This window comes from Arachis stenosperma, chromosome 10 (assembly GCF_014773155.1).
Source record: "Arachis stenosperma cultivar V10309 chromosome 10, arast.V10309.gnm1.PFL2, whole genome shotgun sequence".
Classification (NCBI taxonomy): domain Eukaryota; kingdom Viridiplantae; phylum Streptophyta; class Magnoliopsida; order Fabales; family Fabaceae; genus Arachis; species Arachis stenosperma.
This window is the reverse complement of record NC_080386.1, coordinates 112987899-113010363: the sequence shown is the minus strand read 5'-3', so window position 1 is coordinate 113010363 and position 22465 is coordinate 112987899. Positions and strand designations below refer to the sequence as shown.

The 22465-nt window shown below is 39.1% G+C and overlaps 2 protein-coding genes and 1 non-coding gene across 3 annotated transcripts; all 3 read left to right on the top strand.

Moving 5' to 3' along the window:
* On the top strand, positions 1–2502 carry LOC130957493 (uncharacterized). Its single transcript, XM_057884348.1, has 3 exons — positions 1–267; positions 413–1375; positions 1726–2502. Exons 1-3 carry the CDS (start codon positions 1–3, stop codon positions 2500–2502), a joined length of 2007 nt encoding a protein of 668 aa, XP_057740331.1.
* A 578-nt stretch (positions 2503–3080) lies between these two features.
* On the top strand, positions 3081–3864 carry LOC130957492 (uncharacterized mitochondrial protein AtMg00860-like). The gene is made up of 2 exons (XM_057884347.1): positions 3081–3201; positions 3668–3864. Exons 1-2 carry the CDS (start codon positions 3081–3083, stop codon positions 3862–3864), a joined length of 318 nt encoding a protein of 105 aa, XP_057740330.1.
* Positions 3865–18632: 14768 nt separating this feature from the next.
* On the top strand, positions 18633–18740 carry LOC130958798 (small nucleolar RNA R71). The gene has a single exon (XR_009077903.1). It is a non-coding gene; the product is annotated as a small nucleolar RNA R71 (small nucleolar RNA).
* The last annotated feature ends 3725 nt before the right edge of the window (positions 18741–22465 follow it).

Here is a 22465-nt window from a genome sequence, read left to right as displayed (position 1 = left end):
ATGACGCGTTCATTACTGGATCCGAGATTAGCCGCATTTGATCCTGAGATTGAAAAGACTATTTCACGTATTAGGCGAGCTCGGCGTCGGTTAGCCTCTGAGGGTGGTGAAAGGGTTTCTACCAATTCTCCAATCTTATCTGAGGTTGAGTCTGAAGCGTCATTTGAGGAAGAAACTAGTTCCTTTTCTACTAATTCTATTAATGCCTCTTCTATTAATTTAAGTGCAGATACTATGGCAGCTCCTAAAAGAATTACTCTCAAGGAAGTAGGAGCTCCGGATTTTACACTACAACCATATCAAGCGCGTCATCCAAATTTGACTGCGGATTAAGACCGCATTGACCAATTTGCTGCCTAAGTTCCATGGCTTACCTGCTCAAGAGCCTATCAAGCACCTTAGGGATTTTTAGAAAGCTTGCTCAACTACTTGGCGGCATAGTGCTGATAAGACTGCCGTCTGGCTATATGCCTTCCCATTTTCTCTAGAGGGAAAGGCTAAGGAGTGGTTCTACACTCAACCAAAAGTTGTTATTACTAATTGGAATTTGCTCAGAAGGGAATTTCTGGACAAGTTCTTTCCATCAAAGGTTACAGATAGATTGGGGAAGGAAATTTCTTGTATCATCCAAGGCGAATCAGTGGCTCTCTATGAGTATTGGGAACGCTTCAGGAATCTCCTAAACTCATGCCACCACCACATGATTAACCAGTTGGTATTGATTAGCTATTTCTGCCAAGGCATGAAGCCTCAAGACAAGACCCTCTTAGATGCTGCGAGTAATGGCTCTCTGACGAAGTACAAGACGACGACAGAAGCGTGGCAACTGATCACTGATCTAGCTGAGTCTACCCAAAATGCAAGGCAAGGGAACAATCATCCCAAGGCGATTGCAGAAGTTTCCTCTAGTGGTGAGACCGCTGTTCTAACCAAGACTTTGGGAGAGATGACCAATATACTCAAGCAGCTCCAGCTCAATCAACAACAACCTCCGCCTCCTCCACAGCAACAATGTCAACAGTTGGTCCCTCAAAGAGTGTGTAGAATATGTGCTTGCTACTCTCACTACACTGATGAGTGTCCACAACTCCAAAAAGACAACACCTTGGCGGCTACCAATGCTTATTACAACCGTCCGAATCAAGGGTACTATCAACAAGGTGGTAATTATAACCAAGGTGGTAATTACAATCAAGGTTGGCAAGACAATTCCAATCAAGAAAGGAGAGACAACTATAACCAAGGAGGCAGAGACAACGGTAGAAATCAAAGGTGGAATAACAACTATCAACAGAATCGGTATCAACAAAACCCTCCATACCAACAACAAAACCAAGGCCAAAGATACCAACCACCTCATCAAAGGCAAGCCCAAGCACCTCAATTCAACCTACCACAAGCCCCTCAAATTTTCTACCCTCCTTCTTCCTCCAACTAAGATGAAACACTCCGTTCTATCCTTCAAGGATAAAAAGAGCTTCAAAATTCACTTACCTTTAGCCTCACTGGTCTTACCCCCACTCTACAAGCCCTCATATCCCGTATGGACCCACCATCTACCTCCAACAATCAACCTTCAAGCTTCAGTGCACTTTGCTTTCAATCTTTACCCAACCCCAAGGGTGAAATCAATGCCATCACCTTGAGGTCTAGCACTACATTGCAAGAGAGAAGTCCCGAGGAGCCAAGCTCAAGAGAAGACATTCAAGTTGAAGACGTTGTTAGGTAGAAGATGTTGAAGAAAATGATGAGGTACAATATGCGGTTGAAGAAGAAGTTGCTCAACCAAGGGATGGAGTATCTAAGGAAGATGATGCTGTGAGAGAAGCCATTCCTATTCCTTTTTCACACCTTGCTAGGAGGACTAAGAAGCAAGTGGAGCTAGATCCCAAGATGGTGGAGATCTTCAAAAGGATTGAGGTAACTATCCCCCTTTTTTATGCTATTCGCCAAGTGCCTAAGTATGCTAAGTTTCTAAAGGATTTGTGCATGAATAAGGAAAATATACATGATTTAGAAACTATTCCTTTGGGTAGCTCAATTTCTGCTCTTATGGGTGCTATACCGGAGAAATGTGGTGATCCCGGTCCTTGTATAGTTACTTGTACTATAGGGGGTGTTCAATTTGTTGACTACATGTGTGATTTAGGTGCATGTGTTAGTATTATGACATTGTTTATATATGATGCTTTGAGGCTTCCACCCTTGAAAAGGTTGGCAACACGTTTTGTTTTGGCAGATAAGAGCATAATTTCAATGGTTGGCATTGCGAAAGACAACTTGGTGAGCATTAAGGGGTTGACGTTTCCTATTGACTTCTATATTCTAGAGATGTCCCCTAGTGACTCAGGAAGACCTTCATCAATCTTGCTTGGAAGACCATTTTTAAAGACTTCACAGTTTAAATTGGATGCCTTCTCGGGTACCTATTCTTTTGAGATAGATGGAAGAGTAGTGAGCTTCAACCTTGATGAAGCTATGAAGCACCCACCGGAAGACTAATCTATCTTCCGGTGTGACATCATTGATGAGATTGTGGCTGAAGTTCACCGAGAGGCAGTAGAAGAGAAGAACATAGAGTAAAGTGCAAGTGTGGGAAAGCCCTCTGAGTATACTAAAGATACCTTGCTACCTCCAATGGTTCCAGATGATCAAGTGCCAAGCCATGAACTGAAAATGGAGTTGAAGCCTCTTCCACCTCACCTCAAGTATGCTTATCTTGAGAACAATCAAAAGCTCCCAGTGATTATTGCAAAGGAGCTTACTTCCCAACAAGAGGAGCGTTTGCTTAGTGTGCTGAGAAGACACAAGAAAGCTATTGTGTGGAGTTTGGCGGACATAGTAGGTATAAGCCCTCAAGTCTGTGAGCACCGCATATTTCTAGAGGAAGGAGCAAGGTCTATCCGTCAACCTCAAAGGCGGTTGAACCCACCATTTTAGAAGTTGTGAAGAAGGAAGTGATCCGACTGCTTGAAGCCGACATCATCTATCCAATCTCGGATAGTGAATGGGTTAGTTCAGTATAGGTGGTTTCGAAGAAGTCTGGCGTCACAACAGTGAAGAATGAGAATGGGAAACTCATGGCTACAAGAGTGCAGAATTCCTGGAGAGTGTGCATTGACTACAGGCGTTTGAACCAGGCCACTCGCAAGGATCTCTACCCATTACCTTTCATTGATCAAATGCTTGATCGCCTGTCAGGTAAATCACACTACTATTTTCTAGATGGTTATACTGGTTATTTTTAAATCCATATTGCTCCAGAAGATCAGAAGAAAACAACTTTTACATGCCCCTTTAGAACGTATGCATATAAGAGAATGCCTTTTGGCTTATGTAATGCACCAGCTACATTTCAAAGGTGCATGATGAGCATCTTCTCAGATCTTCTTGAGCATTGTATAGAAGTTTTTATGGATGACTTTAGTGTTTATGGTGATTCTTTTGACCTTTGTTTGGATAGTCTAGCTAGAGTATTAGAAAGATGTGTTAGTTCAAACCTTGTGCTTAATTTTGAAAACTGTCATTTTATGGTAAAGCAGGGTATTGTTCTAGGCGATGTTGTTTCTAATACTGGTATATCTGTTGATCCTACAAAGGTAGATGTTATTTCTAGATTACCTTACCCCTCCTCTATGGGAAGTCCGTTCTTTTCTTGGTCATGCAGGTTTCTACCGGCGATTTATCAAGGACTTCAGTAAGGTTGCACTGCCTTTGTTCCGTCTGCTGCAGAAGGATGTAGAGTTTGAGTTGAGTGAAGACTACAAGGAGGTATTTGACAAGCTAAAGATTGCCTTAACCCAAGCTCCTATTGTGAGAGGGCCTGACTGGAATCGGCCGTTCGAGATCATGTGCGACGCATGATGAGCGGATAATTTGTACCCTTTTTGGCATTATTTTTAGTATGTTTTTAGTATCTTTTAGTCAGTTTTTATTATATTTTTATTAGTTTTTAGTTAAAATTCACTTTTCTGGACTTTACTATGAGTTTGTGTGTTTTTCTGTGATTTCAGGTATTTTCTGACTGAAATTGAAGGTTCTGAGCAAAAATCTGATTCAGAGACTGAAAAGGACTGCAGATGCTGTTGGATTCTGACATCCCTGCACTCGAAGTGGATTTTCTGGAGCTACAGAAGCCCAATTGGCGCGCTCTCAACGGCGTTGGAAATTAGACATCCTGGGCTTTCCAGCAATATATGATAGTCCATACTTTGCTCAAGATTTGATGGCCCAAACCGGCGTGGCAAATCAGCCTCAGAAATTCCAGTGTTTAACGCTGGAACTGGCATAAAACTTGGAGTTAAACGCCCAAACTGGCATGAAAGCTGGCGTTTAACTCCAGAAAAGGTCTCTACACGAAAATGCTTCACTGCTCAGTCCAAGCACACACTAAGTGGACCCAGAAGTGAATTTTTACGTCATTTACTCATTTCTGTACACCCTAGGTTACTAGTTTACTATTAATAGGATCTTTTGACATTGTATCTGTACCTCATGACACTTTTACACGTTTCTTTGTGTATTTCCTACAGCATGAGCCTCTAAACCCCATGGTTGGGGGTGAGGAGCTCTGCTGTGTCTTGATGGATTAATGCAATTACTACTGTTTCTTATTCAATCATGCTTGCTTCCATTCTAAGATATCACTTGCTCTTAACCCGGATGAATGTGATGATCTGTGACACTCATCATATTCTCAACTATGAACGTGTGCCTGACAACCACCTCCGTTCTACCTTAGATTGAGTAGATATCTCTTGGATTCCTTAACCAGAATCTTCGTGGTATAAGCTAGAACTGATGGCGGCATTCAAGAGAATCCGGAAGGTCTAAACCTTGTCTATGGTATTCTGAGTAGGATTCAATGACTGAATGACTGTGACGTGCTTCAAACTCCTAGTAGGCGGGGCGTTAGTGACAGACGCAAAAGAATCAATGGATTCTATTCCGGCCTGACCGAGAACCGACAGATGATTAGCCATGCTGTGACAGAGCATAGGAACGTTTTCACTGAGAGGATGGGAGGTAGCCACTGACAACGGTGAAACCCTACATACAGCTTGCCATGGAAGGAGCCTTGCGTGTTTGATGAAGAAGACAGTAGGAAAGCAGAGATTCAGAAGATGGAGCATCTCCAAAACCTCAACCTATTCTCCATTACTGCAAAACAAGTACCTATTTCATGTTCTTTTGCTTTTCACAATCAATCCTGATAATTTCTGATATCCTGACTAAGATTTACAAGATAACCATAGCTTGCTTCAAGCCGACAATCTCCATGGGATCGACCCTTGCTCACGCAAGGTATTACTTGGACGACCCAGTGCACTTGCTGGTTAGTTGTGCGGGATTGCAAAAGTGTGATTGCAATTTCGTGCACCAACGCATCAAACTATGCAGTAGGAGTGGTGCTGGCTCAGCGTGAAGGTAAGGATCGATACATTATTGCTTATGTTTCTAAGACTTTAGATGGTGCCCAGTCTAACTATACTACCATTGAAAAAGAATTGTTAGCTATTATTTTTGCTTTGGATAAATTCCGAGCTTATTTACTTGGAACTAAGGTAGTAGTATATTCAGACGATGCGGCCTTGAAGTATTTGTTAGCTAAGAAAGAGTCAAAATCAAGGTTAATCTGTTGGATATTATTATTGCAAGAATTTGATTTAGAGATCAAAGATAGGAGTGGTTCTCAAAATTTAGTGGCAGACCATTTGAGTAGTCCTGAACATATTAAAAGTGACTCCACTCCTATCAATGATGCATTTCCACTTGATAGCTTGCAAGCAATATCTGAGATGGTTCCTTGGTAGCTAATTATTTGGTTAGTCGTTGACGTTAAGATTTTTGCTAGTAAAGAATTTTATAAAATCGCGTTGTAAGTATAGATTCTAAACTAACAGAAATCCCTTCGTACAAACGTTTTGGTTGTCACAAGTAACAAACCCCTAAATAAATTGATAACCGAAGTATTTAAACCTTGGGTCGTCTTCTCAAGGAATTGGAGGGAAGTATATTCTTATTATTGGTTATGGAGGTTGTAAATTGGGATTTTGAGAACAAGGAATGAATATGGCAATTAATTTAAATGACAATTAAAATGAATAAATACTGTAAAACAAACCTTTTGGCAAGGTATGAGAAATTGGAAGTCCAGACTTAGTTATTCTTGTCAATAATAATGAAAGTTGAATATTAATTCCACTTAGTTGACCTTTGCTAAAGTAAAGGAAAGTCAATGGACTAATTAGTTTGACCTTCGAATCCTATTTATTTCCTAAGAAAAGGTTGGGATTATTGAAGTTCAGTTCAATTAGCAAAGATAACAGTTATCAATTATGTTGAGTTAAGATAACTCCTGAGTTACTGATTTCTTAACCAAGACCAATCTAGTAAACAACAGATCTGTAACTTTATTATTTTTTTTAAATTTTAAACTAAAAAATTTTTTTCTAGTTGTAAAAAAATAAAAAATTCCAAAAATATCCAATAAAATTAAAAAATTAAATTTTTTAAATTAATTTATTCTTAATTTGTGAACAAGTGCAGTAAAAAAAAGTCAAGTGTCTAAGTGTAGCATTATCCGGTGAATAAAAAACTAAAAAATAATTTTTAAAAAAATTAAAAATTTTATAAAACTAAATTTTTTAGTTTTTGAATTTTTAAATTATATTATTTAATGTTTTTTATTTAAATAATAAAATTAAAATAAAGTCTAGCAATATCTAATAAACAACAGATTTGTAAATTTTTTTTAAAATTTTTAAACTAAAAAAATATCTTTTTCTAATTTGAAAAAAATAAAAAATTCCAAAAAAATCCAATAAATAAAAAAATTAAAAAGTTAAATTTTTTAAATTAATTTATTCTTAATTTGTGAAGAAGTGCAGCAAAAAACATCAAGTGTCTAAGTGTAGCATTATCCGGTGAATAAAAAACTAAAAAATATTTTTAAAAAAATTAAAAATTTTATAAAACTAAATTTTTTATTTTTTAATTTTTAAATTATATTATTTAATGTTTTTTATTTAAATAATAAAATTAAAATAAAGTCTAGCAATATCTAATAAACAACAGATTTGTAAATTTTTTTTTAAATTTTTAAACTAAAAAATATCTTTTTCTAATTTGAAAAAAAATAAAAAATTCCAAAAATATCCAATAAATAAAATAATTAAAATATTAAATTTTTAAATTAATTTATTCTTAATTTGTGAACAAGTGCAGCAAAAAAAGTCAATTGTGTGGGTGTAGCATTATCCGTTGAATAAAAAAATAAAAAATATTTTTAAAAAATTAAGAATTTTAAAAAAGTAAATTTTTTATTTTTGAATTTTTAAATTATATTATTTAATGTTTTTCTTTAAATAAAAAATAAAATAAAGTCTAGCAATATCTAATAAACAACAGATCTGTAAATTTATTATATTTTTTTAATTTTTAAACTAAAAAAATATTTTTTTCTAATTGTAAAAAAATAAAAAATTCCAAAATTATACAAAAAAATAAAAATATTAAAATTTTAATTTTTTTTAAATCAATTTATTCTTAATTTGAGAACAAGTGCAGCAAAAAAAAGTCAACTATTTGGGTGTAGCATTATCCGGTGAATAAAAAAATAAAAAATATTTTTAAAAAAATTAAAAAATTTCAAAAACTAAATTTTTTATTTTTAAATTTTTAAATTATATTATCAAATGTTTTTTATTTAAATAATAAAAAAAATAAAGTCCAGCAATATCTAGTAAACAACAGATCTGTAACTTTATTATTTTTTAAATTCTAAACTAAAAAATTTCTTTCTAGTTGTAAAAAAATAAAAAATTCCAAAATTATCCAAAAAGATTAAAAAATCAAATTTTTTTAATTAATTTATTCTTAATTTGTGAACAAGTGCAGCAAAATATGTCAAGTGTCTGAGTGTAGCATTATCTGGTGAATAAAAAAATAAAAAATATTTTTAAAAAAATTAAAAATTTTATAAAACTAAATTTTTTATTTTTAAATTTTTAAATTATATTATTTAAAGTTTTTTATTTAAATAATAAAATTAAAATAAAGTCTAGCAATATCTAATAAACAATAGATTTGTAAAATTTTTTAAAAATTTTTAAATTAAATAATATCTTTTTTAATTTGGAAAAAATAAAAAATTCCAAAAATATCCAATAAATAAAAAAATTAAAATATTAATTTTTTTAAATTAATTTATTCTTAATTTGTGAACAAGTGCAACAAAAAAAAGTCAACTGTGTGGGTGTAGCATTATCCGTTGAATAAAAAAATGAAAAATATTTTTAAAAAAATTAAGAATTTTAAAAAACTAAATTTTTCATTTTTGAATTTTTAAATTATATTATTTAATATTTTTTATTTAAATAAAAAATAAAGTAAAGTCTAGCAATATCTAATAAACAACAGCTATGTAAATTTATTATATTTTTTAATTTTTAAACTAAAAAAATATTTTTTTCGAATTGTAAAAAAATAAAAAATTCCAAAATTATACAAAAAAATAAAAATTTTAAAATTTTAATTTTTTTAAATCAATTTATTCTTAATTTGAGAACAAGTGCAGCAAAAAAAAGTCAACTATTTGGGTGTAGCATGGGATCACTAGCAGGGTCAGCCTTCTCATGCGCGGTAAAGTGTTTCTCCCACCAGGAGGTATCATGCATAAGATCTATGATAGACATAGATGAATGTCCTCTCTTACGTTTGCCAGTGGTAGCCTTTCCTTTTCCCTTTCTCTGGGAATCTAACATCCTGAAAAACAGAAAACCAGGATATAATAAAAGTAGGAAAAACAAATAGGCAAATAGGTTGATGATGATTCAGATAGAGATAGAAATAGCAAAAATTGGAATCAAACATCAACAATGCAATTTATGAACCAGGAGATCAAAGAGAATAAGAATGCGTGCCCTGGCATTCATTGATTGGTTTGGTGAAAGCTAAGGAAAGTACAGTTGAAAATGCCAAAACCAAGACATGAATGGAAATATTTTACAGAAAATTGGGCAGCATTTCAGCTAAAATTGGACTGTCCCGGAAAATAAACAGCAACAGAATAGTTCATATGAATCAAAAAATAAAGTTGCAATTACATATAAGGAATAGGAACATGAAAAAGGCAATGTAAAAAGCAGCATGAAACAAGGGAGTACAACATATGAACAATAGCGACATCACAGAAACATCAGAATTATGAAAATCATAAAGCAAGAAACACGAATAGCGCAATTATCAGGCCTAAATCCACTAACCACATCCTAGACTACCTAACAACCTAGAATCCACTATAACATGCATATCTAACTAGCCTAAATATGAACATAAACAGAAAAAAAGATGGAATTGACTAAGAATAATAGAAGGGTGGCATTCTGCGGAACCTGGTGGGCGAATTAAGGCGAGTGGGGCAGGGAGGTGACCGGGGGAGAGTGGAGGTGGCGTCCGGTGCGGCGGCGGGGGTTGGTACGGTGGCGCTGGCTGCGAGTTAGGGGGCAGGGGCTTCGGGAAAGGTAGGGGTAATAGGGGTAGGGGAAAGGGTTGGGGCGAGGGTTGAGGGTGGTGGTGGTTGGAGGTGGCGCGGCTGTTGTGGGCGGCGAGGAGGGTGGCGTTCGTGGAGGGGGCAGCGGCGGTGGAGGGAGAAGGGGGAAAGGAGAAAAGAGAGAGGGGGAGGGAGGAAGGTGGTGGCGTGGCGGTGGGTTTTGGGTGGTCGGTGGGTGTCGTGGTGGCCGGTGGTGGTGGCTGGGTGGTGGTTGGGTGGTTGTTAGGTCTTGGAGAAGAAGAGAGGGAGGAGAGGGTTTCTGGGGGAGGCACGACGGATAGGGTTCGTGTGACAGGGGGTTATAAATTTGAATCTACGCGATCGCGTGGTGCACGCGGTCGCGTGGTTGGGGTGTAGTAGGGATTGACGCGATCGCGTGGGTTGCGCGATCGCATGGAATGGGTAAAAGATGAATGGCGCGATCGCGTAATCGACGCGATCGCGTTGCTGGAAATCGTGCAAAACGCACAATTCCAGCGTCGCTTCAGCGCAACTCTCTGTCTCCTTTAGGGTGGTGTGCAATCCATGCGACGCGATCCCATCGCTCACGCTGTCGCGTAGGATTGGTTGTTGGTGCATGTGACGCGATCGCGTTAGGGACGCGATCGCGTGGGTCGTTTGTGCGAAACACACAATGGCAACACGATTCCAGCCCAACTTTCTGGGCGTTGGATCTTTACGCCGATTTCTAGGTCACGCGACCGTGTGATTGACGCGGACGCGTGGGAGGTGTTTTTTCGCAACTGACGCGATCGCATGAGTAATGCGATCGCGTCCCACGCCCCTTTTTTTTTAATGCAAAATACAATGACAATATGAATGTTATGCAAAACTCCAGGTTCAATACAATAGAATAAAATAAAACTTGAAAACAAATAAAAATGAGGAAGGAACGATCATACCATGGTGGGTTGTCTCCCACCTAGCACTTTTAGTTAAAGTCCTTAAGTTGGACATTTGATGAGCTTCCTGTTATGGTGGCTTGTGCTTGAATTCGTCCAAAAATCTCCACCAGTGTTTGGAATGCCAGCATCCTCCGGGGTCCCAAACAAAGTACGCAAAGCCCTTGTGTGAGTTCAAACAGGCTTGCAAGCTCCCGGAGTGTTGAATGTCAGAATAGACTCCAGGATCCCAAATTTTTCTTCTACACTCGTCTTTGTCTTGATCTGCATTGTTCCAGTCGGGTGGTGAGTAATCCGAATTCTCACTGCAGTGACCAAACAGCTTCCGAGATCCTTTAAACTGAGCTTGACACCAATTCCTGTACCTCAAGTTGAAGCGTGGAACCTTATTGAACCTTGTACACCAGCTCTGAGTGCGAGCCATTTCCCTTTTTCTCTTAAAGCCGCAAAGAGCTCTAAGCTGGCCACCTGTTTCAAGCAAACCATATTCAAGTGGAAAAGTAAAGATAAAAGCTAAGGATTTTACCTACTTGAAGTCTGTAATTGGTGGTAATGGCCTTGGGATAGGTGTTTCCAGTGGTTCTGCAAGCTCTACTCCCTTGTGGTCTTCAGTGAATTCCTCCACTTCCTTGCAAACCTTTTCCATCCCAACCATGTTCTGGTCAAAGTCCTCCATCTTCCGCATCACTTGAGTCATAAATAGGAGGTTGAGAAAAGTCGACCTCTACATCATCTTCGTATTCACTTGGGGAAGATTCTTCTGTCTCAAAGAATTCACTTGCGGGTGCAAGTTCATCACTGGGAGGACTTGACTGGTGACTATCATCATCAAAGAAACATGCGTTCTGAGTTACTCCGTCCAGTTCTTCATAAGATATCCGCATTGGAGGTTGTGCAACACCCTCTCTAGCGTCAATTGTAACATCCTTGACGGGGTCTTCCATGACTCTGTATTCCCGTAGAGGTTCAGCATCTCCTAAATCTTCAACCAACACTTCTTCTTCTACAATGACAGCGTCCTCTACTTGTTCCAGTACGAAGTTATGCTCTATGCTGTCCACTGGAGTCTCTAGTGTCTTCTTCGTGCTGCGTTCTTCATTGGATTCTCCACATAAAGCCATGGGAGTCTGTTGAGGGGCTGAATGTCTGGAAGATAATTGATTTATTGCTTGCTCCAGTTGATGAAGGGTTACCGTGAACTGGTTTACTGATTCTTCGAAGCGAACCTGTGATTCTTGGCTCGATGAATGTGAACATGGTGTATAAGGGAGTGGTGGTTCTTGGGAGTAATTAGATTGGTGTTGAGGTGGATAAGGATCATATGGCGGTGAATGGTGAAAAGAAGCTTGTGAGTATGGTGGATTGGGACTGTGTTGAAGGGATGGTCTCTGAGCATAGGGTGTGGCTTGTCGGTAGCTACAAGACGGTCCACTAAATCTATCAGTTGGGCATGCATTGTAAAATGGTCTTTGTCCATGATATCTAGGATGATGTTGTTGCCTGAAGGGTTGATCAGATCCTTGTGGCTCCATCCATCTTTGATTGTTTAGACCTTGATGCATAGTCCTGTTATAGCTTCCATTCCTTGCAACAAAATTAGAACCAAACTCAAAGCGAAAGGGGTGAGAATTCATAATAGCTATCAGAAATAAAGAGAAAAAAGAAGAAGCTAATAAACAAGTAAAAGAAAAAAAATTTTTGAAAAATATTTATAATAACTAATAATAAGGCACACGTTTGCAATTCTCCGGCAACGGCGCCATTTTGACGTTAAGATTTTTGCTAGTAAAGAATTTTATAAAATCGCGTTGTAAGTATAGATTCTAAACCAACAGAAATCCCTTCGTACAAATGTTTTGGTTGTCACAAGCAACAAATCCCTAAATAAATTGATAACCGAAGTATTTAAACCTCGGGTCGTCTTCTCAAGGAATTGCAGGGAAGTATGTTATTATCATTGGTTATGGAGGTTGTTGGTGCGCGAAATTGTGAACAATACTTTTTCACAACTCAAATAATCCCCGGTAATGGCTCCAAGAACTTGGTGGCTCAATACCATGGCATTACACAACTTCGCACAACTAACCAGCAAGTGCACTGGGTCGTCCAAGTAATAAACCTTACGTGAGTAAGGGTCGATCCCACGGAGATTGTTAGTATTGAAGCAAGCTATGGTCATCTTGTAAATCTTAGTCAGGCAAACTCAGATGTATATGGTGATGAACGAAAATAACATAAAAGATAAGGATAGAGATACTTATGTATATCATTGGTGTAACAGCTTCAGACAAGTGTATGAAGATGCCTTCCCTTCCGTCTCTCTGCTTTCCCACTGTCTTCATCCAATCCTTTCTTACTCCTTTCCATGGCAAGCTCGTGTAAGGTTTCACTGTTGTCAGCAGCTACCTCCCATCCGCGCAGTGAAAGCTAATGCACACACTCTGTCACAGTGCTGCCAATCACCGGTTTGGTTCCCTCCCCTACCGGAATAGAATAACTCTTTTGCGTCTGTCACTAACGCCCAGTAGGTTACAGGTTTGAAGCACGTCACAGTCATTCAATCATTGAATCCTACTCAGAATACCACAGACAAGGTTTAGACCTTCCGGATTCTCTTAAATGCCGCCATCAGGTCCTGCCTATACCACGAAGATTCCGAAGAATCCAAGAGATATTCACTAAGCCTCAGATGCTTGTAGAACAAGAATGGTTGTCAGTCACCTTGTTCATGGGTGAGAATGGTGATGGGCGTCAATCATCACCTTCATCATGTTGAAGAACAAGTGATATCTTGGATAAAGAACAAGCGGAATTGAATGGAAGAACAATAGTAATTGCATTAACACTCGAGGTACAGCAGAGCTCCACACCTTAATCTATGGTGTGTAGAAACTCCACCGTTGAAAATACATAAGCATAAGGTCTAGGCATGGCCGAATGGCCAGCCTCCCAATGATCTAAGATAGCATAAAACTCAAAGATAGCTACCAAGATGTCTACCAAGATGTGTAATACAATAGTAAAAGGTCCTACTTATAGAAAACTAGTACATAGATGAGTAAATGACATAAAAATCCACTTCCGGGCCCACTTGGTGTGTGCTTGGGCTGAGCAATGAAGAAATTTCGTGTAGAGACTCTCCTTGGAGTTAAACGCCAGCTTTAGTGCCAGTTTGGGCGTTTAACTCCCAATTAGGTGCCAGTTCCAGCGTTTAACGCTGGGATTTCTTGAGGTGACTTTGAACGCCAGTTTGGGCCATCAAATCTTGGGCAAAGTATGGACTATCATATATTTCTGGAAAGCCCAGGATGTCTACTTTCCAACGCCGTTGAGAGCGCGCCAATTGGGATTCTGTAGCTCCAGAAAATCCGCTTCGAGTGCAGGGAGGTCAGAATCCAACAGCATCTGCAGTCCTTTTTGGTCTCTGGATCAGATTTTTGCTCAGGTCCCTCAATTTCAGCCAGAAAATACCTGAAATCACAGAAAAACACACAAACTCATAGTAAAGTCCAGAAAAGTGAATTTTAACTAAAAACTAATAAAAATATACTAAAAACTAACTAGATCATATCAAAAACATACTAAAAACAATGCCAAAAAGTATACAAATCATCCGCTCATCACAACACCAAACTTAAATTGTTGCTTGTCCCCAAGCAACTGAAAATCAAATAAGATAAAAGGAAAAGAATATGCAATGAATTCCAAAAACATCTGTGAAGATCAGTATTAATTAGATGAGCGGGGCTTTTAACTTTTTGCCTCTGAACAGTTTTGGCATCTCAATCTATCCTTTGAAATTCAGAATGGTTGGCTTCTTTAGGAACTTAGAATCCAGATAGTGTTAATGATTCTCCTAGTAAAGTATGATGATTCTTGAACATAGCTATTTATTGAGTCTTGGCTGTGGCCCAAAGCACTTTGTCTTTCCAGTATTACCACCGGATACATACATGCCACAGACACATAATTAGGTGAACCTTTTCAGATTGTGACTTAGCTTTGCTAAAGTCCCCAATTAGAGGTGTCCAGGGTTCTTAAGCACACTCTTATTTGCCTTGGATCACAACTCTTATTATTATTATTATTATTATTATTTTTTTTTTTCGTTTTCTCTTTTTTTTTTTTTGAATAGCAATGCTTTTTCTTGCTTCAAGAATCATTTTATTGATTTTTCAGATCCTCAATAACATGTCTCCTTTTTCATCATTCTTTCAAGAGCCAACATTCATGAACCACAAATTCAAGATACATATGCACTGTTTAAGCATGCATTCAGAGAACAAAAATATTGCCACCACATCAAAATAATTAAACTATTATAAAATTCAAAATTCATGCAATTCTTCCTTTTTCAATTAAGCACATTTTTATTTAAGAAAGGTGATGGATTCATAGGACATTCATAACTTTAAGGCATAGACACTAAGACACTAATGATCATAAGACACAAGCATGGATAACATAAAGCATAAAAATCGAAAAACATAAGAATAAAGAACAAGGAAATCAAGGAATGGGTCCACCTCAGTGATGGCAGCTCTTCCTTGCCTTTGAAGGTCCTATGGAGTGCTTGAGCTCCTCAATGTCTCTTCCTTGCCTTTGTTGCTCCTCTCTCATGATTCTTTGTTCTTCTCTAATTTCATGGAGGAGAATGGAGTGTTCTTGGTGCTCCACCCTTAGTTGTCCCATATTGGAACTCAACTCTCCTAGGGAGGTGTTTAGTTGCCCCCAATAGTCTTGTGGAGGAAAATTCATCCCTTGAGGAATCTCAGGGATCTCATGATGAGTGGGATCTCTTGTGTACTCCATCCTTTTCTTAGTGATGGGCTTGTCCTCATCAATGGTGATGTCTCCCTCTATGTCAACTCCCACTGAATAACAGAGGTGACAAATGAGGTGAGGAAAGGCTAACCTTGCCAAGGTAGAGGTCTTGTCCGCCACCCTATAGAGTTCTTGGGCTATAACCTCATGAACCTCTATTTCTTCTCCAATCATGATGCTATGGATCATGATAGCCCGGTCTATGGTAACTTCGGACCGGTTGCTAGTGGGAATGATTGAGCGTTGTATGAACTCTAACCATCCTCTAGCCACGGGTTTGAGGTCATGCCTTCTCAATTGGACCGGCTTTCCTCTTGAATCTTGCTTCCATTGTGCGCCCTCTTCACATATGACTGTGAGGACTTGGTCCAACCTTTGATCAAAGTTGACCCTTCTAGTGTAAGGATGCTCATCTCCTTGCATCATAGGCAAGTTGAACGCCACCCTCACACTTTCCGGACTAAAATCCAAGTATTTCCCCCGAACCATAGTAAGATAATTCTTTGGATCCGGGTTCACACTTTGGTCATGGTTCTTGGTGATCCATGCATTGGCATAGAACTCTTGAACCATCAAGATTCCGACTTGTTGAATGGGGTTGGTAAGTACTTCCCAACCTCTTCTTCGGATCTCATGGCGGATCTCCGGATATTCACCCTTTTTGAGTGAAAAGGGGACTTCGGGGATCACCTTCTTCAAGGCCACAACTTCATAGAAGTGGTCTTGATGCACCCTTGAGAGGAATCTATCCATCTCCCATGACTCGGAGGTGGAAGCCTTTGCCTTCCCTTTCCTCTTTCTAGAGGTTTCTCCGGCCTTGGATGCCATAAATGGTTATGGAAAAACGAAAAAGCAACGCTTTCACCACACCAAACTTAAAATATTTGCTCGTCCTCGAGCAAAAGAAGAAAGAAGAGAGTAGAAGAAGAAGAAATGAGGAAGAGGGAGATGGTGGTGTATTCGGCCAAGGAGGGGAAAAGTGGTGTTTAGGTAGTGGGAAAATGAAGGGGTAAAGAGGGGTTTATATAGGAAAGAGGGGGATGAGGGTTCGGCCATTTGAGGGTGGGTTTGGGAGGGAAAGTGGTTTGAATTTGAAGGGTGAGGTTGGTGGGGTTTTATGAAAGATGGATGTGAGTGGTGAAGAGAAAGATGGGATTTGATAGGTGAGGGGTTTTTGGGGAAGAGGTGTTGAGGTGATTGGTGAATGGGGGAAGAAGAGAGAGAGTGATGGTAGGGTCCTGTGGGGTCCACAGATCCTGTAGTGTCAAGGAAAAGGCATCCTTGCACCAAATGGCATCAAAATCCACGTTTTGAGCCTTTTCTGGCGTTAAACGCCGGGCTGGTGCCCATTCCTGGCGTTTAACGCCAGGTTTTTGCCCTTTACTGGCGTTTAACGCCAGTCTAGTGCCCCTTTCTGGCGTTAAACGCCCAGAAGGGTGCCAGACTGCGCGTTAAACGCCCAACTGCTAGGCTGACTGGCGTTTGAACGCCAGCAGCATCTTCCTCCAGGGTGTGCTGTTTTTCTTCCTGTTTTTCATTTTGTTTTTGCTTTTTTTCATTGTTTTTGTGACTTCTTATGATCATCAACCTACAAAAAAGATAAAATAACAAAAGAAAATAATTAATTATAAAACATTGGGTTGCCTCCCAACAAGCGCTTCTTTACTGTCATTAGCTTGACAGAGGACTCTCATGGAGCCTCAGAGATGCTCAGAACCGTGTTGGAACTTCCCAACACCAAACTTAGAGTTTGATTGTGGCCTCCCAACACCAAACTTAGAGTTTGACTGTGGGGGCTCTGCTTGGCTCTGTTTTGAGAGAGGCTCTTCATGCTTCTTCTCCATGATGACAGAGGGATATCCTTGGGCCTTAAACACCAAGGATTCTTCATTCACTTGAATGATCAACTCTCCTCTATCAACATCAATCACAGCCTTTGCTGTGGCTAGGAAGGGTCTGCCAAGGATGATGGATTCATCCATGCACTTCCCAATCTCTAGGACTATGAAATCAGTAGGAATGTAATGGTCTTCAACTTTAACCAGAACATCCTCTACAAGTCCATAGGCTTGTTTTCTTGAGTTGTCTGCCATCTCTAGTGAGATTTTTGCAGCTTGCACCTCAAAGATCCCTAATTTCTCCATTACAGAGAGGGGCATGAGGTTTACACTTGACCCCAAGTCACACAAGGCCTTCTTGAAGGTCATGGTGCCTATGGTACAAGGTATAGAAAACTTCCCAGGATCTTGCCTCTTTTGAGGCAATTGCTGCCTAGACAAGTTATCCAGTTCTTTGGTGAGCAAAGGGGGTTCATCCTCCCAAGTCTCATTTCCAAATAACTTGTCATTCAGCTTCATGATTGCTCCAAGGTATTTAGCAACTTGCTCTTCAGTGACATACTCATCCTCTTCAGAGGAAGAATAATCATCAGAGCTCATGAAAGGCAGTAGTAAGTCCAAGGGAATCTCTATGGTCTCAGTTTGAGCCTCAGATTCCCAAGGTTCCTCATTGGGGAACTCATTGGGGGCCAGTGGACGTCCAGTGAGGCCTTCCTCAGTGGCGTTCACTGCCTCTTCTTCCTCCCAGAATTCGGCCATATTTATGGCTTTGCACTCTCCTTTTGGATTTTCTTCAGTGTTACTTGGGAGGGTGCTTGGGGAAAGTTCAGTAATTTTCTTGCTCAGCTGACCCACTTGTCCTTCCAAATTCCTAATGGAGGATCTAGTTTCAGTCATGAAACTTTGAGTGGTTTTGATTAGATCAGAGACCATGGTTGCTAAGTCAGAGGTACTCTGCTTAGAGCTCTCTGTCTGTTGCTGAGAAGATGATGGAAAAGGTTTACCATTGTTAAACCTGTTTCTTCCACCATTATTATTGAAACCTTGTTGAGGTCTCTCTTGATTCTTCCATGAGAGATTTGGGTGATTTCTCCATGAAGAATTATAGGTGTTTCCATAGGGTTCTCCTAGGTAATTCACCTCTTCCATGGAAGGGTTCTCAGGATCATAAGCTTCTTCCTCAGATGAAGCATCCTTAGTACTGTTTGGTGCATTTTGCATTCCAGACAGACTTTGAGAAATCAGATTGACTTGTTGAGTCAATATCTTGTTCTGAGCCAATATGGCATTCAGAGTGTCAATCTCAAGAACTCCTTTCTTCTGACTAGTCCCATTGTTCACAGGATTCCTTTCAGAAGTGTACATGAATTGGTTATTTGCAACCATTTCAATCAATTCTTGAGCTTCTGCAGGCGTCTTCTTCAGATGAAGAGATCCTCCAGCAGAGCTATCCAAAGACATCTTGGATAGTTCAGAGAGACCATCATAGAAAATACCTATGATGCTCCATTCAGAAAGCATGTCTGAAGGACATCTTCTGATTAATTGTTTGTATCTTTCCCAAGCTTCATAGAGGGATTCTCCATCCTTCTGTCTGAAGGTTTGAACTTCCACTCTAAGCTTACTCCATCTTTGTGGTGGAAAGAACTTTGCCAAGAAGGCATTGACTAGCTTTTCCCAAGAGTCCAGGCTTTCTTTAGGTTGAGAATCCAGCCATATTCTAGCTCTGTCTCTTACAGCAAAAGGAAATAGCATCAGTCTGTAGACCTCAGGGTTAACCCCATTAGTCTTGACTGTGTCACAGATTTGCAAGAATTCAGCTAAGAACTGATGAGGATCTTCCATTGGAAGTCCATGAAACTTGCAATTCTGTTGCATTAGAGAAACTAATTGAGGCTTAAGCTCAAAGTTGTTTGCTCCAATGGCAGGGATAGAGATGCTTCTCCCATAAAAATCAGGAGTAGGTGCAGTGAAGTCACCCAGCACCTTCCTTGCATTGTTTGCATTGTTGTTGTTTTCGGCTGCCATGTCTTCTTCTTCTTTGAAGAATTCGGTCAGGTCCTCCAAAGAGAGTTGTGCTTTGGCTTCTCTTAGTTTTCTCTTCAAGGTCCTTTCGGGTTCAGGGTCAGCTTCAACAAGAATGCCTTTGTCTCTGCTCCTGCTCATATGAAAGAGAAGAGAAAAAGAAAATGTGGAATCCTCTATGTCACAGTATAGAGATTCCTTGAAATGTCAGAGGAAAAGAGAAATAGAAAGAAGAAGGAGAAGAAGAATTCGAACTTTAGTTAGATAAGGTTCGAATTGTGCATTCAGAAGGAGTGGTACTCCATAAATAGAAGGATGTGGGAAGGAGGGAAGAGAATTTTCGAAAATTCAATTAAGAGATTTTGAAAACATTTTGAAAATTTGATTGATAACTTTCGAAAATTAAAAGTGAAAAAGAAATCAAGTGATTTTTGAAAAAGATTTTGAAATTAGAAATTTAAAAAGATTTGATTGAAAACTATTTTGAAAAAGATGTGGTTAAAAAGATTTAATTGAAAAGTTATGGTTTTAAAAAAAAATGTGATTGAGAAGATATGATTTGAAAACAATTTTAAAAGATATGATTTGAAAACATTTTGAAAAGATATGATTTTAAAAATTAATGACTTGCCTAACAAGAAAAGATATGATTCAAACATAAAACCTTTCTCAACAGAAAAGGCAACAATTTTGAGATGTTCAATCAAATCATTAATTGTTAGTAAGTATCTTTTAAAAAGGGAGGAAATTGATTTTGAAAACATTTGATTGAAAAGATATGATTTGAAAAAGATTTGATTTTGAAAAACTAAAAAAAAATTGATTTGAAAACAAAATCTTCCCCCTAGCACCATCCTGGCGTTAAACGCCCAGAATGGTATACATTCTGGCGTTTAACGCCCAAAATGCTACCTTTTTGGGCGTTAAACGCCCAACCAGGTACCCTGGCTGGCGTTTAAACGCCAGTCTGCCTTCTTCACTGGGCATTTTTGAATGCTCAGCTTTTTCTGTGTAATTCCTCTGCAGTATGTTCTGAATCTTCAATTCTTTGTATCATTGACTTGAAAAGACACAAATTAAAAATATTTTTGGATTTTTAATAATCAAAATGCAAAATGAATCAATTAACAATGCATGCAAGACACCAAACTTAGCAGTTTGTATACTACTGACACTAACAATATGAGAATGCATATGAGACACACAAAATACTTCAAGTCAATAGAATTCAAAGATCAAAACAAAGAAATATATGCATGGATTCGAAAATTATAACAAAAACATGCATTTGACACCAAACTTAGGATGAGACACTGAACTTAAGCAAGAAACATCAAATATTTTTGGTCTTTTTAATTTTGTAAATTTTTTTTTTGTGTTTTTCGAAAATTAAGTAGGAAAAGGTATCAAAATTCTTAATGAGAATTCCAGGAATCAGTGCAATACTAGTCTAAGACTCCGGTCCAGGAATTAGACATGGCTTCACAGCCAGCCAAGCTTTCAAAGAAAGCTTCGGTCCAAAACACTAGACATGGCCAGAGGCCAGCCAAGCCTTAGCAAATCACTGCTCCAAAAGCAAGATTGATAAGAAATCAACAAGTTCTTGTGGTGATAAGTTGAAACCTCGGTCCAATGAGATTAGACATGGCTTCTCAGCCAGCCAGATTTCAACAAATCATCATGAAACTCTAGAATTCATCTTCAAGAATTTCGAAAAAAAAATAATACCTAATCTAAGCAACAAGATGAACCGTCAGTTGTCCAGCCTAAACAATCCGGGCAATAACACCAAAAACTTGATGTTGTTGCCGGATCTTGGCACTGATGTTACCAAAAGCTTGCTCAAAACTTGAACAATCCCCGGCAACGGCGCCAAAAACTTGGTGCGCGAAATTGTGAACAATACTTTTTCACAACTCAAATAATCCCCGGTAATGGCTCCAAGAACTTGGTGGCTCAATACCATGGCATTACACAACTTCGCACAACTAACCAGCAAGTGCACTGGGTCGTCCAAGTAATAAACCTTACGTGAGTAAGGGTCGATCCCACGGAGATTGTTAGTATTGAAGCAAGCTATGGTCATCTTGTAAATCTTAGTCAGGCAAACTCAGATGTATATGGTGATGAACGAAAATAACATAAAAGATAAGGATAGAGATACTTATGTATATCATTGGTGTAAGAGCTTCAGACAAGTGTATGAAGATGCCTTCCCTTCCGTCTCTCTGCTTTCCCACTGTCTTCATCCAATCCTTTCTTACTCCTTTCCATGGCAAGCTCGTGTAAGGTTTCACTGTTGTCAGCAGCTACCTCCCATCCGCGCAGTGAAAGCTAATGCACACACTCTGTCACAGTGCTGCCAATCACCGGTTTGGTTCCCTCCCCTACCGGAATAGAATAACTCTTTTGCGTCTGTCACTAACGCCCAGTAGGTTACAGGTTTGAAGCACGTCACAGTCATTCAATCATTGAATCCTACTCAGAATACCACAGACAAGGTTTAGACCTTCCGGATTCTCTTAAATGCCGCCATCAGGTCCTGCCTATACCACGAAGATTCCGAAGAATCCAAGAGATATTCACTAAGCCTCAGATGCTTGTAGAACAAGAATGGTTGTCAGTCACCTTGTTCATGGGTGAGAATGGTGATGGGCGTCAATCATCACCTTCATCATGTTGAAGAACAAGTGATATCTTGGATAAAGAACAAGCGGAATTGAATGGAAGAACAATAGTAATTGCATTAACACTCGAGGTACAGCAGAGCTCCACACTTTAATCTATGGTGTGTAGAAACTCCACCGTTGAAAATACATAAGCATAAGGTCTAGGCATGGCCGAATGGCCAGCCTTCCAATGATCTAAGATAGCATAAAACTCAAAGATAGCTACCAAGATGTCTACCAAGATGTGTAATACAATAGTAAAAGGTCCTACTTATAGAAAACTAGTACATAGATGAGTAAATGACATAAAAATCCACTTCCGGGCCCACTTGGTGTGTGCTTGGGCTGAGCAATGAAGAAATTTCATGTAGAGACTCTCCTTGGAGTTAAACGCCAGCTTTAGTGCCAGTTTGGGCGTTTAACTCCCAATTAGGTGCCAGTTCCAGCGTTTAACGCTGGGATTTCTTGAGGTGACTTTGAACGCCGGTTTGGGCCATCAAATCTTGGGCAAAGTATGGACTATCATATATTGCTGGAAAGCCCAGGATGTCTACTTTCCAACGCCGTTGAGAGCGCGCCAATTGGGCTTCTGTAGCTCCAGAAAATCCGCTTCGAGTGCAGGGAGGTCAGAATCCAACAGCATCTGCAGTCCTT

Coding starts and splice junctions, on each gene's coding strand:
- LOC130957492 (XM_057884347.1), top strand. CDS start 3,081: ATGGCTACAAGAGTGCAGAATTCCTGGAGAGTGTGCATTGACTACAGG. Junction 3,202..3,667: donor AATGCTTGATCGCCTGTCAG/GTAAATCACACT, acceptor TTGGTCATGCAG/GTTTCTACCGGCGATTTATC.
- LOC130957493 (XM_057884348.1), top strand. CDS start 1: ATGACGCGTTCATTACTGGATCCGAGATTAGCCGCATTTGATCCTGAG. Junction 268..412: donor AAAGAATTACTCTCAAGGAA/GTAGGAGCTCCG, acceptor AGGGATTTTTAG/AAAGCTTGCTCAACTACTTG. Junction 1,376..1,725: donor CTCATCAAAGGCAAGCCCAA/GCACCTCAATTC, acceptor AGACGTTGTTAG/GTAGAAGATGTTGAAGAAAA.